Source organism: Protopterus annectens, chromosome 5.part0 (genome assembly GCF_019279795.1).
Source record: "Protopterus annectens isolate FY-2018-M chromosome 5.part0, PAN1.0, whole genome shotgun sequence".
Classification (NCBI taxonomy): domain Eukaryota; kingdom Metazoa; phylum Chordata; order Ceratodontiformes; family Protopteridae; genus Protopterus; species Protopterus annectens.
In genome coordinates, this window is record NC_056735.1 from 1401258734 (window position 1) to 1401278056 (window position 19323).

Genomic DNA, 19323 nt, shown 5'->3' on the forward strand with positions numbered 1-19323 from the left:
GCACGTATCTAGGCACACTTCCAGGGTGGGAAGAACTTCTATAGATGCTGCAGAAATGCTGCCTTTTTTCTGCACTGTTTTGACTTGCATCAAATGTTACTTCTAAATAATTAAAATTAAGTGGTTGCACTTTCACCTGCATGAGAGGTCAAATACATGCCACAAAACAGGAATGAGATGACTTTTTAAACTCCTGACTTGTGTACAATGGTGTTAGACATTTGTTTAGAAAGTCAAGACCTACAGCTAAAGTGTGGTACTGCATTTTGTAGCTGTGCATTGCACTTGATCACCTTAGCAATTTGCCAGTAATGTAAATACTACAGGGAGTAGGAGAAGAGGGGGAAGGCATGCCCAAAGGAAGGTAAAGGTTAGGACTGTGGTAGTGAGGGTTGGAACTTTGAATGTTGGCAGTATGACTGGTACAGGGAGAGGGCTAGCTGATGTGATAGACACAAGTAAGGTTGGTATATTGTGTGTGCAAGAGACCAGATGGAAGGGGAGCAAGGCTAGGTGTATCGGAGGTGGGTTCAAATTGTTTTATCATGGTGTGGATGGGAGGAGAAATAGCACAGGGGTTATCCTGAAGGAACAGTTTGCTAAGAGTGTTTTGGAGGTGAACAGAGTGTCGGATAGAGTGATGTTTATGAAGCTGGAAACTGATGGTGTAATGATGAATGTTGTTAGTGCATATGCTCCACAAGTTGGGTGTGCGATGGATGAGAAAGAAAAATTTTGGAGTGAGTTGGATGAAGTGGTAATGACTGTACCCAAGGGTGAGAGAGTGGTGATTGGAGCAGATTTCAAATGGGCATGTAGGTGAAGGGAACAGAGGTGATGAGGAAGTGATGGGTAGGTATGGTGTTAAGCAAATGAATGCAGAAGGTCAGATGGTAGTGGATTTTGCGAAAAGGATGGACATGGCTGTGGTGAATATGTATTTTAACAAGAGGGAGGAGCATAGGGTGACATACAAGAGTGGAGGAAGATGCACACAGGTGGATTATATCTTATGTAGAAGGGCCAGTCTGAAGGAGATTGGAGACTGTAAAGTGGTGGCAGGGGAAAGTGTAGTTAGGCAGCATAGGATGGTGGTTTGTAGGATGACATTGGTGATCAAGAAGAGGAGGAGGAGTGTGAGGGCAGCACCAAGGATCAAATGGTGGAAATTGAAAAAGGGTAATTGTGAGGTGATGTTCAGGGAAGAGTTAAGATAGGCAATGGGTGGCAGTGAAGAGTTACCATATAGCTGGGTAACTACAGCAGAGGTAGTAAGAGAGATGGCTAGAAAGGTGCTTGGTGTGACATCTGGAAAGAGGAAGGAGGACAAGGAGACCTGGTGGTGGAATGAGGAAGTACAGGAGAGTATACAGAGAAAGAGGTTGGCGAAGAAGAAGTGGGATTGTCAGAGAGATGAAGAAAGTAGACAAGAGTATAAGGAGATGAAGTGCATGGGAAAGAGAGAGGTGGTGAAGGCTAAGGATAAGGCATATGAAGAGTTGTATGAAAGGTTGGACACTAAGGAGGGAGAAAAGAACCTGTACCGATTGGCTAGACAGAGGGACTGAGCTAGTAAAGATGTGCAGCAGGTAAGGGTGATAAAGGATATTGAGGGAAACATACTCACAAGCGAGGAGAGTGTGTTGAGCAGATGGAAAGAGTACTTTGAGGGGCTGATGAATGAAGAGAATGAGAGGGAGAGAAGGTTGGATGATGTGGGGATAGTGAATCAGGAAGTGCAATGGATTAGCAAGGAGGAAGTAAGGATAGCTATGAAGAGGATGAAGAATGGAAAGGCTGTTGGTCCAGATGACATACCTGTGGAAGCATGGAGGTGTTTAGGTGAAATGGCAGTGGAGTTTTTAACTAGATTGTTTAATATAATCTTGGAAAGTGAGAGGATGCCTGAGGAATAGAGAAAAAGTGTTTTGGTATGGATTTTTAAGAATAAGGGTGATGTGCAGAGCTGTAGTAACTACAGAGGGATTAAATTGATCAGTCACAGTATGAAGTTATGGGAAAGAGTAATGGAAGCTAGGTTAAGAAAGGAGGTGGTGATTAGTGATCAGCAGTGTGGTTTCATGCCAGGAAAGAGCACTACAGATGTGATGTTTGCTCTGAGAGTGTTGATGGAAAAGTACAGAGAAGGTCAGAAGGAGTTGTATTGTGTCTTTGTGGACTTAGAGAAAGCATATGGCAGGGTGCCTAGAGAGGAGTTGTGATATTGTATGAGGAAACAGCAAAATAAAGGTACAGGTACTCCACGACAATCGAAGCCAACCAGTCTTACGAAAAAATCCTTTATTAAGAACAATGGAAGCGCTTTCACATCTGCAATGGACGCTTCATCAGACTTGAATAAAAACTTAACAAACAGTTCCCTTAAAATACTCTACAGCATAGTCACATGGATCAATAGCTGTTTAATCACAATTATAATAGTATCTCACCTGTGAGGTGCACATGATTATACATTGCATAAAAACCTTACAAATTCAATGAACTTAGCTTAAAAATAGCTAAAAAATAGATTTGGCTAAAAACACATCAAAAGCAACATAAAGATAAAGATGTAAATAAAACATAAAAATCAATTGTGTTTAAAGGCACGATCTCTAAGGAAATGTTTAATAGTAACTTTTTCATTGAGGCCATGCCCAACGTCTGCTTGCAGTTTAATAATCCATTTGTTCTCTTCCTTTTCAGTGAAATTCCCTATGTTCCCTAGTCTCATGGAGGTATGAATCAACTCCAGTGCTAAAAACTCAAAATTGTGTTTAGTGCCTTTCAAAAGAACGTGCCTTGCTAATGCATTGGTTTCATTTTCTTTGTTAATGGCATATAAATGCTCCCTGATCCTCTCCCTAAGGGTCCTATTAGTCTTCCCTACATAGAACATAGTGCATGTTTGGCATACCGCTAGGTATACCAGGTTTCGAGTCCTGCAATCTGCATAATGGTTGAACTCATAAACCTTCTTAGTGTCCGGATGTTCAAACCTAACATTCTTCGAAATAAAAGAACAGTGATTGCAATTACAACATGGGAAAGTACCTTTCCTAGCTGATTGAGGTCTACTGTCCTTCTCACTCTCATAACACAGCATGTCTTTCAAGCTTCTACTCTTTTTGTAAGAGAAACTGGGGTGATGGTCTTCAGCCTCTCATCTAATAATGAAATCCCCCAATTCTTCTTGATGACATCTGTGATCTTCCTATTCCTATCAGCGTAGGTAATAACCATTCTTTTCTTGTTTGTGGGAGCTCCAACCACTTCCAAATCTGTATTGGGGCGCTTGTGTACATAGGGTTTAGCCTTCCCTTCACGTTAAACAGATTCTAAATTTAATAAATCTCTGTCATGATAACCCCTATTTTTAAATTCATCCTGCAGTTTGGTTAAAGCTACTTCAAAATCCGTGTTGTTACTGGTTAAGCGAGATAATAATGATAAGAAGAGTAACTTTCCTATGCTCAACTAGCAACTTCTACAGCAGCCCACAATGGGCAGAGACTGGGTCACACTGTATTGCAGTCTATGAGGAAATTGGAGGATAGTGTGTTAAAAATAAGGAATACTGTTTGGCAGAAAGAACACATGGAAGCCTGCCTTTCTTTTAAAGTAGTGCCTAGGGGATTACGAATTCTCAAAATGCCAACATTTGGCACTACTTACCCAGACTTATTATCAGATTGGCAGAGACTTAATACTGAAACTAGCTATAATTATATGAGACTGTTGATCAAACAGTATAATAACATAGAGGCTGATTTAATCAAGGAAGCATTAGTCATTGAACAAACTTTGTCTACCTGCCTCTCACATGAACAATTTACTGAGTTTTTTTCCGACTTATCGGCTTCAGTAGCAGCAACAGACAATAGACTGTTACTACTGAAGAAATAGAAGCTTGAGCGTGACTGCGTTGATTTTTCGCATGGGAACGTCTTCTCTTGGCCGAGGGAATCCACCCGTTCGCATTCTACAGCCACTACGAGTATACCAGCTATCAATAGATCGGATGGCAACAACTCAGCACTCCCCAACACTTCCACCCTTCCAGCTTCGTGCTTATCCATTAATGAAGTAGTTGAGGCACAGGAAGGTCGTATAATTACTATTCTTAATGCTGGAACTACACAAAACATTCCAGCGATGTATACAGCTGAACGACAGCCACAGACAGTAGAAGAAGCTTTGCGCTCTTTGAATAGAGCCATTACTGCTAATGACACTCCTATGGAAGGTCAGCTTGCCTCCAACAGCAATGAGGGTTTAACGCAGACCCCAGTAGACAACGTACCAGTTGTCAGAAGGAAAACTACTTTACCTTTTGCTAACATAGCCATAAATGAGAATCCAGCTTTGTCTTTCCCTTTATCGATTCAGACTATGAAAACCAGGGCTTGGAGTCCGCAGAACAACACGAAGAAGCGCAAACAATCGAGCGACATAGCAGAAGGGCAGAAGAGGTCACACAAAACAACATTTCAGAACTGGTAATAAATTTATCCAGTTATGTATTAACAAATGTTGAAAAGAGGGTTTTGAATAAGGGTTTATCTTTTGTTCCATCTCAGGGATTGGACATCAGTGCCTTAATTGTAGAGTTGAAACTATTTACTAGGAGTTTGAATTTGCATTTACAGTTTAGTAATGGCACACATACAACAGCATTTGCTGGTATGTTTAGGAGACCTTCAACCTTTATACCAGATTCGTATCCCTTAGTGGATAGTTTAGAGAGTGTGTATTAATGATTTCTATAACTTATATTCGAAAGAAGGTTTTAGATCAGAGTTTCATAATTTAAATTCCTTGGAAAGGACAGCTTTAAAAACCCTCCAGGATAATGACAAAATTGTGATTAGACCACGCTGATCAAAAACAAAGCAAAAAGCTAAAGTTTCAAAAAGCTGTCCACAACAAAGCTTCAATCATGTCCGAAATGGCACTTAGGTTGGGAAAGAATCATCTTTCATGCAAGAAACAAAGTGTGAGTCTTTAAAACAAGCATTCTGCATGTTATATATTCAGTATCTCAGATATGAGAAACAGGTCCAAGAACAATTATACCTGGGCTTCTATGCAACACACACATCCACTTCTAGGACTTCCTAAGACATCCTGAGACACATTTTATTGTGCTTCCCACTCATAAATCCATTTTATAATAATATGTAGTTCATATAATGACAGCATCAGACATTCAAAATAATTACATAACTTATTTCTCCAACTGCAGTACCAAATGTGCAAATGTAGGCATCACAAATACTGGGGATGGGCGAATTCTGCAATGACACATTTTATACTAACATTCTGGTGACATGATTTGGAAATAACACTTCAGGATATCATCTCTTCCTGTGCAACTATATCAGTCAAACATATATGTGTAGTACTTTGTCATCGTGTTACTTTCAGAGTATTCTCTCCCTCTCTCTCTCTCTCCCCCCATCCTTGCTCTCTCTCTTTCTTTTGATATCCCCCAACATTGTCTTTTGGAAACCTGTTCATTATTTTCTAGAGAACTGCAAAATAACACACACACACACACACACACACACACACACACACACACACACACACACACACACACACACACACACACACAAACACGAATAAATGTGTTAAAATAAAATATAACAAAAATCAGCAACAGCAAGTGTTTAGACTGCCAGGTGCTTCATTAAGCTGATCGATTACTCATTACATAGCCTCTTAAATATTGCAGATGCATGAATTTGTTAGATTTTATTTATTTATTTATTGGCATTGGTTTACCAAGATAGCCCACTGGGCCATGAAGAGCCCATTTTCAGTGGAGACCCGGGGAGAAAAGCTCCACAGAAAACATACAAAGCATGAAAGATAAGTGTTTTTACAAGCTTGAACATTCAAAGAAAAATGTTATAATTTATTATATAGAAACGTTCTACAGAAAAGTTATACATTGCAAAAAAAAAAGCTTTTATAAGGTAGAACATGCAAAGGAACAAGCGCACAGCACAATCTAATACAAAGTAAAAATAGCAGCATGGGTTAAATTAAGTCAAGAACGCAGCTAGAAAGGGTTGCTTTATACCAAGTACATAGCTAGTTTGAGTGTGAGAGGTTTGAGCTAAAAATTACATTATTAGGTTTTCTAGCAGCTAAATTCTAGTAGTAGAGAGTAGGAGAAGAGAAGTGTGACAAGATGTAGTGTGCTGGATCAGGGGGATGGCTAGAGGAAGGGGTAAAAGTGATAGGATGAGTGTAAGGAGGAAGAAGGCACGTTATATGAAAAAGAGTAGTGGGTAACACAAATGAGAGAATTTGATATAGTAAGTTTAGATAGATGAGGAAGAGGTCTAGAATAATAGGAGTATAAAAAGTTATTCAGGAAAGGGTAGGGAAGATATGGAATGATGACAGGGTGTTTGAGAACTAGGTTATGGAAGGTGGAGGCCTATTACAGTTATAGAGCCAGCTGGATTGGAGGTGGTTTCCGAGAGCTGTTTTGAAAGAACCAGGGCTATGAATGCTGCGAATGGCTAGAGGAAGACTGTTCCAAGTTTTTGCTATTGTCCAAGAGTAAAGTAGTTGGCCTGCAGGTAGTTTTGGTTTGTGGAATTGAAGGAGGAGATGCTTGCTTCTCAGATCTTAGAGACCTGTTGGGGTTGTAGTGGGAAAACAAGGGACTTAAGGCAGGGCAATCTTGACTTTTTTGTGAGAAGTTTGTGTGTGGTAGAAAGTTGTAGATATGTGAGATAGTGGTGGAATTCCAGCCAGTTTAATGTTTTTAGGGGTGTGCAGTGATGGGTAGAATGGTGAGAGCATGTTGCAAATTTGACTGTTTTGTTGTAGCACATTTCTAGTTTAGTTTTAAGTGAGAATTGGAGGTTGATAAGGAGTTGGGCACCATAGACCAGAGAAGGAAGTAGGTAGGTGGATGTGAGTACTTGTTTTGATAGGAAGGAAAGGACTTGTTTATGTCTGTAAAGAAGTCCTAGTTTTTGTGGGTCTTATTGATGTTATTTTGGTTGTGTTTTTCAGATTTTAGGTTTTCATCGATTATGACACAGCAGTTTGGTATTGGTAGCTATTTCAGTTTTTGTTTTGTTCATGGAAAGTATGTTAAATTGCATTTTGTTGAGGGAAGTATTTCTCCTTGGAGTGAAAATTATGAGCTTGGTTTTATTTGGGGGGTTGTTGTGGGGCCAGGATTCTATAATGGAGAATGCAGACTTAGTCTGTTGCAGCTGAGTGAAGTCTGTTGCAGAGCAGATAATAGTGGAATCATCTACATATTGTACAAGAGATCCCTGGTGAAATGCTAAATGGAAGTTGTTGATAAATATGTTGAAAAGTAGAGATCCTAAAATAGAGCCTGGGGGACCCCTGAGGGGTTGTGTATATATATATATATATATATATATATATGTGTTTACCATCAAAATTAAGATAGCTCGATAGAGCTGTCATATATCATATGACGGAGAGTTGAAAGTCTTAATTGGTAATAATCAATCAGGAATAATAGGAATGGGTGTGTGTGTGTGTCGGTGTGTGTGTGTGTGTGTATGTGTATATATATATATATATATATATATATATATATAGAGCGAGATAGGTGTGTGCCATTTTACAGCATGTTCTCTGTTTGTTAGGTAGCTATTGAACTAGTTGAGTGATGGGGTAGAGAGTCCAATATTAGAGAGCTGAGAGAGGAGCAGAGGGTGAAAGATAATACCTAAAGCTTTGGATAGATCTTCTGTAGGAGATGCTGGGTGAGCAGATTGGATTGACTGGGGAGATGATTTTTTTGAGTTATGCTACAGAATCGGAAATGCCTAGACATAGTAAAGCCTTGCTGAATCTAATTATGGTGGCTGCCAAAAAAGCAATTACTAGGAAGTGGAAATCAAAGTCTAGACCAACTTTACTAGAAGTAGTGAATATAGTAACAGAGATAAAACAACTGGAATTGGGATATTTAGAAAAGGGAAGGAGCAAACTACATAGAAAAAAATGGGAATTGTGGGAACAATATATGCAGAGCAGGAACGAGGTTTAAGAGGCAGTATTTGAATGAGCGATGTAATGTTTAACTGACAATGACTGGATGGTTGATAAGTGAAGTATAATGTTTGCAACTGCAGTTGTTTCAATGGTGTCCGTGATGTAAACTGTTTGCAACTAAAGTGATAATATTCTGTATGTTTTTCATTTATATAAACATAAGATTGCTTTTGTCATATCTGAAAATGTAATACAGATGTTTGGGGAAAAAAAAAGCTTTGAATACATCCAGAAATAGAGTGGAGAAAAACTTCCCAGAGTCACTTGATCCATACAGGATATTAGGGCAGTGAAAGTGCTATGAACTGGTCTGAAACCATGCTGTATTTTTGAAAGGATTTGATTGTTGTGATTGAAATGTAGATGTTGTTTGTGTATACATTTTTCCAACAGTTTAGATAAGGGAGATAGAATAGCTATGAGGCAAAAATTGGAAATATCGGTTGAGGAACCTCCTTTGTGGAGTATGTATGCTTTTTTCCAAAGGTTGGGAACACAGGATTCTTGTATGGATCTATTTATGAGTATACTAATGGGGTAAGCAATTGCATTTGCAGTGATTTTTAGGTGCTCAGTGGGTACTCCATCGGCTGCATTGGAAGAGGGAGAGGTTGGGACAGGCAGATCAGTTTAGAGTTATATGAGTATCTGTTGCAAACTGACCCGATCATACCCATTCTTAAGGGCCTCCCGAAGGTCCATAAGGAGACATGGCCCATTCCTATGAGACCCATTGTAGCAGGTGGGAGTTGGGTTACGGCCCACATTTCTACCTTTCTTGAGAGTATTTTACGTCCAGTGGTAGATAGCTGTAGTAATATACTTAGGGATACCTACCAACTACTTGAGACCTTGAAAAGTGTACATTTAGAGAAATCTAGGGAAGTTACCTACTTGTAACCATGGGCGTTGAGAAACTTTTACATCTATCCCAATGAGGTAGGCATTCAATATATTAGAGAACTACTACACAAGGAAACTCAATTCTCCACTGATAGAATCACTTTGGTTACGCAATTGTTGGATATAGTTCTTAGCAATAATGTTTTCATGTTTGGAGAGTTCTTCCTGCAGGCATGGGGGTAGCTATGGGGACCCCTGTGCCAACATATGCTAACCTCGTAGTTTATTGGTGGGAGAAACAGTTTCTGTTTGGTCATACATCCTTTAACCAGGTTAAATATTATAAAAGGTTTGTGGATGATATACTCCTAATTTGGGAAGGACCCAGGACAGATTTCTTAGTATTATTGGAACATCTGCATACTACCACTAATTTTTTGAAGTTTACGGTAGAGAGCTCCCATTACCAGGTAAATTTTTAGATGTTACGATCGTTTGACTGATGAAGGACTCATTACCACTACATTGTTTAGGAAAACTGCCTGGAGAAATGCATTGCTGGCTGCTGATAGCATGCATCCAGCATTACCTTTTCGTGATAGTAACCAGTCAGTTCACCAGGATATTCAGACTCTGTCAGAATGTGAAAGATTTACATGAAGAATCCACTAAGTTAGAATATCTGTTTAATGAAAGGGGCTATGATATGCAGATGGTTAGAGATATCAGGAGGAAAATTATTGGTGACATAGATTCTGCCAACATTTGTGAGTCACATACAACCCATGGGTTTAGAAATAAAGTCCCTGTGGATTTGACTCGTGATGGTAATACCTTACAATATGTCATTAAATATACCAGTGAAGTTGAAAGTATTAGATGTATCATCAGAAGAAACTGGAATGTTCTCACTGGGAACAAGCAGATCAAGGATATATGGGTTCTTCACCCAGATTCTGTTATAAAACAGTGATAATTTAAGGAAACAACTATGTAATGATCAACATATTACTAATGTAAGCAAACCCACATGTCTACTCTTGGGTGATATAACAACTAAAGGGACTTACCCTTGTCTACATTGTCCCAGGTGTAATAGCCTTAGTAAAAGAATTCAAGCACCCGTGCATGGATATAACTTTTAAACCTAAATTTTATGCAGATTGCAATACAAAAATGTTGTTTATTTGGCTACTTGTCTTTCTGCTCAGCCTTTTCGTAGAAGCACCCAAGAGGGTGCGTGATCGCATTTATAACCATCTCTATGAAATTAGAAGACAAGATGAGACCAATGCCTTGGCTAAACACATACAAGAATATCCCTCCCATTGTTTTGCCTTTAGAGTCTTACAGATTATTAGACCCACAGCTAGGAGAGGTAGCAATGAACACATGCTAGCCAAGGCTGAGTTACACTGGATACTCAAGTTAGCAGCACACCTTCCCCGGCCTGAATAGCTACATACCTTTAAAACCTATACTACTTGAACGAGATAGGATTGTATAAGTTTACTATATTTATTTTGTTCCCAAATATGTAGGGTTCTCTTACCATTATACTGTTTGGACATGATGGCTTTAACATTTATATTCTTGTATGACTTTGTCTATTTTTAGCCATGGTCTGAGGGTGCTCCCATTCCATTAACACCCCTTTTGAGGTTTACCCAGTACATACCCTATGTTTATTAATATTAGCTTGTCTTATGGCATGAACATTATTTCTAATATAGAGGAATTATTCACTGGTATCATTTTTCTGTAACTTTTGATTTTATATCTACATGTTTCCTCTTCATAAGTCCAATATAGAACAGCATGAAGATATGAGGTTTCATGCATGCATCTTAATGCCTCTTAGTAGGCACATCGCAGGGTGGTTTCTAGCCTATGTTGGCTTGATACACTTTTAATCAGCATAGACAGATCACCCTTTATATTTATATTTATATTTATTTAAGCTCTTGCTTTATTTGACATTAGAGGTCTTATAGTCTAGTTGCTAATATGATGAGCTTGGATTCATCATATATACAGGCTCTTATGCTTGTTTGCACATATCTTTTATGGTTGTGTATATATATTTTTTATATACTGTATGTATTTCCTCATTTTTCTCATTTTATTAGCTATGTATTTAGTTTATATGTTCATAGAAGGGAGGCATTTAGTTACGTATTTGAACCAATGCCCTTTCATTGATATGATTAAGTTTTAAGCAACCCGGTTGTTATAAACTTAATGCTTGTAAAGTTATGTATACTCTAGGCATTAGGACCCAGAAGAAGCCTTGTCTTCTTCAAGTCATCCTTCAAAAGCACGTGATTCCCCGTATAGCTATGAACGCTTTTGGATGTGTAATATATACAAAGTAGAAATGGTTTGTAAATATATACATGGTTTTGGATCGTGAAATGTTCTACTGAGGCAAAGTAAGCTCTATTTTTATGTTGTGATTTTAGCGTTCCTCATGTCTATTTTGATATATTCACGCTAGTGAGCAGTGAGTTGTTTTATTTAGTTTTATTATTCTGAACACAGCAATGGCTGTTATGCTTGACGAAAATGTAGGTCAGCATAATACTGAACTAAAATGTATATCTGATGTTGTAGAATTCTTTGGAGCTGTTTTAGATAAATTTTGTTGTTTGATTTGAATGATGGTTATGATTCATCATTACATTGCTATGTGCATAATTTATATGAACAGTTTTAGGTATTGCATTTCAAACTGTTTTTAAACTGTTTTTAAACTGTTTAGATTGTTTTTGTCTCTATGACTACTAATTTATAATTGATTAATTGCATTTGTATGTTTAATGAGCCCGCCAAAAGCTGTATTTAAGCACTACAGTTTTCATTTTGAATTGATATCTGAGGTAGCATAGCTTGGCTATGCTAAAGCTCATTCATGTTATTCGAATAAAAGTTCTTGCTGTTTTTGAAGGATTGCCTATGGTCATTACTTGGGAGTTGCTGTAACCTATGTCCTGCTGATATTCGTGGTGGCTGCTTTCACATTTTTACAGCTTTTTCTTCTTTTTGTTTGGTGAGAGCACCTTCAGCTGTGAGTAGTATTCCTGGTACTGTGAACACAGGATTCTTGTATGGATCTATTTATGAGTATACTAATGGGGTAAGCAATTGCATTTGCAGTGATTTTTAGGTGCTCAGTGGGTACTCCATCGGCTGCATTGGAAGAGGGAGAGGTTGGGACAGTCAAGAATGTGAATATGGGCTTCCAATTCTTTGTGTCAGAGTTTAAGTGGAAGGATAATGGGGATTGGGACTGTGTGTGAGTGGGAAGGGTGGATTGATCTGGAATGTTTGTGGTAGGGAGTGGAGAACAAGTATTCTGTAACATTACTTCCATCAGTTTGCAGATGGTACTTATGATGTGGCAATTATAAGAACTAAACTTGGCCAAAAATAACCTGAAGTGTTCCATCTCCTCTTCCTGTGGAATACAAGTTTAGCTCCTGTAATAGCCACACTATAAGGACCATCTGTGAACTGATGGAAACAATGTTACAGAATAATTTTTTTCTTATTTTAAGAAGAGATTTATTAGCAAAAAAAAGGTGTGGCAACGGGGGCCACTGTGGGCCCTTCTTTTGCGAACATAATCATGGGGTGGTGGGAGACCCAAATACTAAAACATTTTTCTTGGTATGGAAAAGTAGTCTTGTATAAAAGATGTGTGGGTGACTTGTTCTTTTTAGTAAATGGTGTGATTGAGCAGGTCAAAAATATGCTTTCAGAAATTAACTCTAGCAGTGAATATTTATCCTTCACTAAAGGGCATGTAGGTTTAAGTTTCAGGTTTTTGGACATTAGACTCACACAGGACTGTGAAAATTCACATTTCACAGTTGCATATATAGAAAGGAATGTTTTGCTAACAACTACCTGCATTATGAGAGTGTTCATCCTGAACACATGAAAATGATTGTTCCTAGAGGGTAGATGATTAGGGCCTCAAGGTTAAATACTAAGTACAGTGATTTTTTTTTGTCTGCTGTTCAAGATATTATACTTATGTTTATTGAGAGAAGATATGCTCCCCAGTTGTTAATATCTACAGCCAAGGAAATATTTAGTAAAAGAGAAAACAAATTTCTCCCTATTTTAATGGCAGGTATGACTGTTCAACATAGAAACAAGCAGAAATCGCAGGTTGAAAATAGATCTGTTAACAGTTTGTGTTTAAGAATGACAGTAGATTATGTGAAAATAAAAAGTATTGTTTACCAGAAGTGGAAGGTTTTCCAAGGTAATAAAGATTTTGCAACTATAGTGGGGGAAGAACCACGGTTTGTAGTAAAAAAGGCGAAATCAATTAAACAATATTTGGAAGCAGATAACACTCAAATACACAATGTGGAAACTAACAGAAATAGTGGGATATTTCCATGTAGATTCTATGATGTGCATACCTACAATTCTGTGGGTCCTAGTATACTGCACAGTCCTGAATGTGCATTGGAAGTGAAAGGGCATTATAACTCTGACTTTTTAGGGTTTATTTACATTGCCATATGTTCAGGATGTCCTTCATTTTATCACAACCACATTCCAACACTAAATTAAAACAAAAAAATACAAAATCAGTGTCCACAAAGCGTTTAATAATCCTCTGACGTCTCGATCAGTCTTCTCAGGAGAATACATGATATCCATTACACTCCATTTTTATAGTATACAAATTAATCTAATTAAACAATTAATCTATTAATCAAATCACATACTCATTTAATACAAAAAGTAAAATAACCCTCCATTGGCTATTAGTTTTGAAGATGATGTGACTACTTCGAGTGATGATAGTTTTTTTCCTGTGTGTTGGAAGATGATTCAAATGCATATTATTTATTTGATACAAGTAAAATAAAAGTGAAAAGTAAATCTATACCAGTGTTTAACTGTGCAGATATTATACAATTTAAGAATATGCATAATTATTCTATTGAACAGGAGCTTCTTAAATTTAAAAAGTCTGGAAATGTGATGTACAATTTAACTAAAAATTAATGATTAGCACTGCGGGCATTGGGAAATAATGCAGATTTCATTTTTAGCCTGCAGATAAAGGTAACAAATTAGTCATCTTACATATTTCACAGTATTTGGAAATATGTTATAACCATTTAAATGATAGGACAGTGTATGAAAAAGTTTATGGTGACATGTGTGAGTTGGCTATTTGCGAATATGGGCAACTTTTGTATAAAGGAGTTAGATTAGGATATTTGACTAATGAAGATGTTAAAAAAGTTTACTAATAACAATGCTAGCATGGCATACTTTTACTGTGTACCCAAAATCCATAAAAATCTTAATAACACCCCCGGTCGCCTTATTGTTTCTGGTAGTAACTATTTTATACGTAATATAGGATATCTTTTACATTAATTATTTTTGCCTAAGGTGCTGTTGTTGCCAGCTTATGTTTAAGATGTGTCAAATTGTTTGCAAAAAATGCATAATGTAAGCTGGAATGAAAAAATGTATTGGATCACCCTTGATGTTAAAAGCCTATACACAAACATCTACTATGATTTTGGTTTGGAGGCGGTTAGGTACTTTCTGGGTGAATGTTCAGCAACTGAATATATTGTAGAAATGTTATATTTCAGTCTTACTAATAATTTTTTTTTAATTCAAGGGGGAGTTATACAGACAAAAACAAGGAACAGCTATGGGAGCGGCATTTGCCCCCTCATATGCGAACCTGAGTATGGGTCTGTTTGAACAGGAATATGTTTATAACTCCTCATTTTTTCATCAGCATATTAAAAGCTAGAGCAGATTTATTAATGATCTAATCTTTCTGTGTGAAGGAGGGGGAAACAAAAGTGGATGACGTTATTTCTAGTCTACAGATAAACAGATTTAATCTTAAGTTTGAAGGTATACAAATTGGAAAAAAAGTTTGGTTTTTGGATGTAGAATTAGATCTATCTAAAGGGTATTTACATACTAGGATACACAGAAAATTTGAGGGCCAAGCTAAATATCTTAAAGCTACTAGCTGCCATCCTCCACATACCATAGAAGCTCTCCTATTAGGGAAATTTATTAGATTACAGAGGTTATGTAATGACCAACATGAATTACAAGAAGAAATACAAAAAAATGTATATGATGTTTTACTCCAGAGGTTATAATAAAGAAGTAATAAACAAAGCTTATTATAGAATGAATGTATCTGACACACAGGTTTATAAAGAGTCTGGCAAAGTAGGAAATTTTAGTAATAATATGAATAGAAATAATTCAGAAATTTATTTTATAACAGTATATAGTACTTTTAGTGATAAGGTGGTAGAAATGGTTAAATATTTTTGGAATTCTTTAAAAAGATCTAAGGAAGCAGAGAACTGGCTACCTAAAATTTAAAAAAATTCATGCAAAGTAGGTAGAAACATAAAAGGTTTTTTTAGTCAAAGGGAGGAGGGTAGTTAAAACAGAGTCTAAATTTTATGTTATGCCTAAGAAACAAGGAACTGAGGTATGTCGTAAATGTAAAGCCTGCAGACATATTGTTTCAGGCTTTGATAGAATTAATGGTAGGAAGTTTAATGTTAAAGGATGTTTTAGATGTGATAGAGAGGGCATTATATATGTGTTAAAATGTTCCTATTGCAAGTTTTTTTATTGGTGAAATGAAGAGACCTTTTAAAGTAAGATTATTAGAACACATTAGAGATATTGAAAATATTAAAATGTCCAGTTCAGTAGCAGAACATTTCTATTTTGCACATCAGAGTCAGTCAGGGGGCTTAGTGGGGACTATTTTAGAAAAAGCATCTGATAATTATTTGTATAGGAATATTAAAAATACTCTTCTATATAAAGAAGCTATTTATATTTTAAAATTTGACACTTTGGCACCTCAAGGAATGAATGTTGATTTTAACTGGTGAGTTTTACTTTAATTTTTGTATTAAATGAGTATGTGATTGATTAATAGATTAATTGTTTAATTAGATTAATTTGTATGCTATAAAAATAGAGTATAATGGATATCATGTATTCTCCTGAGAAGGGATTCAAGCCGAGACGTCAGAGGATTATTAAACGCTTTGCAGATACTGGTTTTGTGTTTTTTTTTTTTTTTTTTGTTCTTCATTTTATGTAGGCATGACCACAAGAAAATTAAGAACTAGAATTAAAGAACATATGTATGCTATAAGAAGTAAATATGGCAATAATATACTTTATAAACATACTTTAACGTGATGTTTACAAAAATTTTCTGTATTAGAAACAGTGCCTAAAAATTTGTGTGGGGGTGATTACAAGAAATCTGTGTCAAAAAGGGAGACCTTATGGCAATTAAGATTACAGGTTAATAACAAGTCTGGTTTAAATGAAACTATATGTATTAAATGTTTTTTTCTAAATGCTTTTATAAATGTTATCTGTGCATGGTGACATGTGAATTTTGAGATGTTCCCTGAATTTTTTATGAAGGTTATCATTGGATGTTGTTAACTGAAATGGGCATTTAAGTGTGGATGGAAAGGATGTTTTTTATTCTGATGAACTCTTTGGTCGAAAGTATTAAATAAACAGATATTTCTTCACCATGGTTGCCTTTGGATGTTTTGGTTTGGATTTGTGCTTTATACATCTGTGGTATTTGATGTTTTTAAGTCAGTAATTTTGTTGAAAACTGTTTTCCGTTACAACATTTTAATAGTAAACCTATATATATATATATATATATATATATATATATATATATATATATTTATAGGATCTGGACACATGCTCAACTAGCATTTGTCCGAATCACAAAACATCGAACACACATACAAGAAAGCACTTAACATCGACAAGCGCTTCCGTGTATGTGTGCCTGTTTCGTAAATCGGACTACAGTGTGGGTAAGGGAAAATTCCCTTTTCCTCACTGTAGTGCGATCTCGGAGTGAGAATAATAAAGTGGGGGTGGGGTGCAGGGGTGAAGCCCCTGCAGAAACGTAGATTTTCTTTTTGAACTACACATACACGGAAGCGCTTTTCAATGTTAAGCGCTTCCATGCATGTGTGTTCGATGTTTTGTGATTCGGACATATGCTAGTCGAGCATGTGCCCTAGACCCATGTATATATATATATATATATATATATATATATATATATATATATATATAGATATATATATATATATATATATATATATATATATATATATATATATATATATAGATATATATATATATATATATATATAGATAGATAGATAGATATATGTGTGTGTATAATGTATTCCTAGTTGAAAATCTAGTGTTGAAAACTAGCAGTTGTCCAAATATTGAATCTTATGAACTTACAGTATATTTTGGATCTTAAAAAACATTTAGTGCAATTTGTTAGATAAAGTAATTATTTTGCTGATATCCATTCAGAGTGCTAGATATCTTGTTATATGTTTTTTATGTTTTTGCATTTTATGATGTCAACATACTTTTTTGTTTGTCTAGTTTTATTTTTAGCTTTAAATAGTGTGTATTAAGTGCAAAATTTTTCTTCTTAGGCCTCCACTGTAAATATGCTTTATATACAATCAGAAATGTCCCAGTCATCATAAACCCATATAAGCAAACTAATATTTATTACATTTTTTTGTAACAATTATATGCTGTAAACCCTTGTATGTTTCATATTTTATCACTGTTAAACTAATCCAGAACTTTATAGCTCCATTTTAATAACGTACTACAGTAAGTTATACCTGTCTTTAGTATAACGGATCTGCTACTTTTCACAGGCAGGACGACTTATTCCATAAATGTTCATGCCACCAATGAAGAAGAACTATATAACCCACTTCTTGATAAAATGTGCTATTATTCACAAACTCAGGCATGATTTATTCATAAGAACATTAGAGATGTGTCTGGCATTACTAGCAAATAATAAAATTATATAGTTAGAGTAGTTACAAATATTACACTTCTTGCAAGAATTTTGCATAGAGAAACAGTCTAAAGGTAGCTAAATTGTTCCAGTATGCGCTTCAGTTTTGAAAACTAGTTGTGGCTAACAGGTTTTTGAGTTCATAGGTAAGTACTAGGCTAGCTGCCCTTGTGAATCATTTAAGCCTAGCCAGTTTCACTTTTTTGCTCAAATTAACCTATCCTAGTTGGTCACAGATTGGCCTAGAGATTAATAAAAGTTTTACACATGCAGATTATATAATTCTTTATTATTTTTCTTTTTGCAGGTTAATGAGAACCTCAGATTTATGATACTTATGGATGGGATTCATCCTGAAATGGATACTTGCATCATTGTTGAATACAAAGGTAACATTTCTGAAATCTTATAATAAACACATCTTAGTACATAGGTGAGCAGACATACCAAGGCTACTATTCAGTGTTTATACAGGTATGAAACAGAGCCAGATCATGGTCAAATGGGGTCCTAGCTAGGGTAATGGATTGCCCCCCCCTCCACCATATAAGTATTCTGTTACTTGCTGTCTATTCCCAATTACTATAAAACACTGTTCAAACATGTCAGTATACATGCTATTTTCTTCATTCCTTTTAAAATGATCAGAACTTTGGATTTAGTTTAAAACTTTTATTTCAAATTTCACAGCAAAAACACTACCAGCCATTGGCTAAACAATATTGCCACACTGAAACTAGACTTAGCTTGAGCAGCAGAAAGCCTCTCTTGCCTTTAAAGTCACATTTATTGAAAATACATTTGGCAACCCATTAAACTACAAGAGAGATGCTGGGATGTAGTCAAATAACACATAGTGAAGCATTAATTAACAGCTATGTAAAGTGTGCAAGAATTCAAATACAAATGTGTAATGCATTTGATAAAGGCCTGAGCAAGCTCACTGGACACCATTATCTCTTTTCAGGTAGAGCCTAGGAACACTATCTACTAAAGGACTTTGCCAAAGTGACACAGGAGACAAATGGAGTCTAAGGGAATCAAACCCTGCAGCTATCCAACAAGAATGTCAGCTTAAATAGCTGTGAGAAAAAAAAAAAATAATAAAACAGAAGGCAGTAAATACCAAGTGGAACAGTTTAATAACATTCATTAAGCATGTTTGGTCCAGTATATAAAAGACTTCTTCAGAATTACTAACACAAACCAAATCACTATTTAAATTCGAAATGGAACCAAAATCGAAACACAAACTAAGAAACCACAAACACACCCATTGCACATACTCCGATGGGGATTAAAACCAGTCCAAAAATGTAATAATAATACTGGATAAGTGCTTGCATTGTATTAATAGTAAAACTTCATCAGATCAATCATTAAAATTCAAAAGGTACATATAGTGAGATATCATTTTTGGACTGTTTTAATCCCTGTCGGAGTCTGTACAACAAGTGTGTTTGTGTTTTCTTAAACTGGAAATGGCTCCA

General features: G+C 36.1%; 1 protein-coding gene across 1 annotated transcript in view; it reads left to right on the forward strand.

The window, feature by feature from the left end:
* The window catches only part of LOC122801694 (cytidine monophosphate-N-acetylneuraminic acid hydroxylase-like), a 700032-nt gene that overhangs the window by 266081 nt on the left and 414628 nt on the right, over positions 1-19323 (forward strand). The window contains exon 6 of the mRNA XM_044071206.1: positions 18141-18222. Within this exon, the coding sequence (XP_043927141.1) occupies positions 18141-18222 (82 nt within the window). The remainder of the gene's footprint in view (positions 1-18140; positions 18223-19323) is intronic.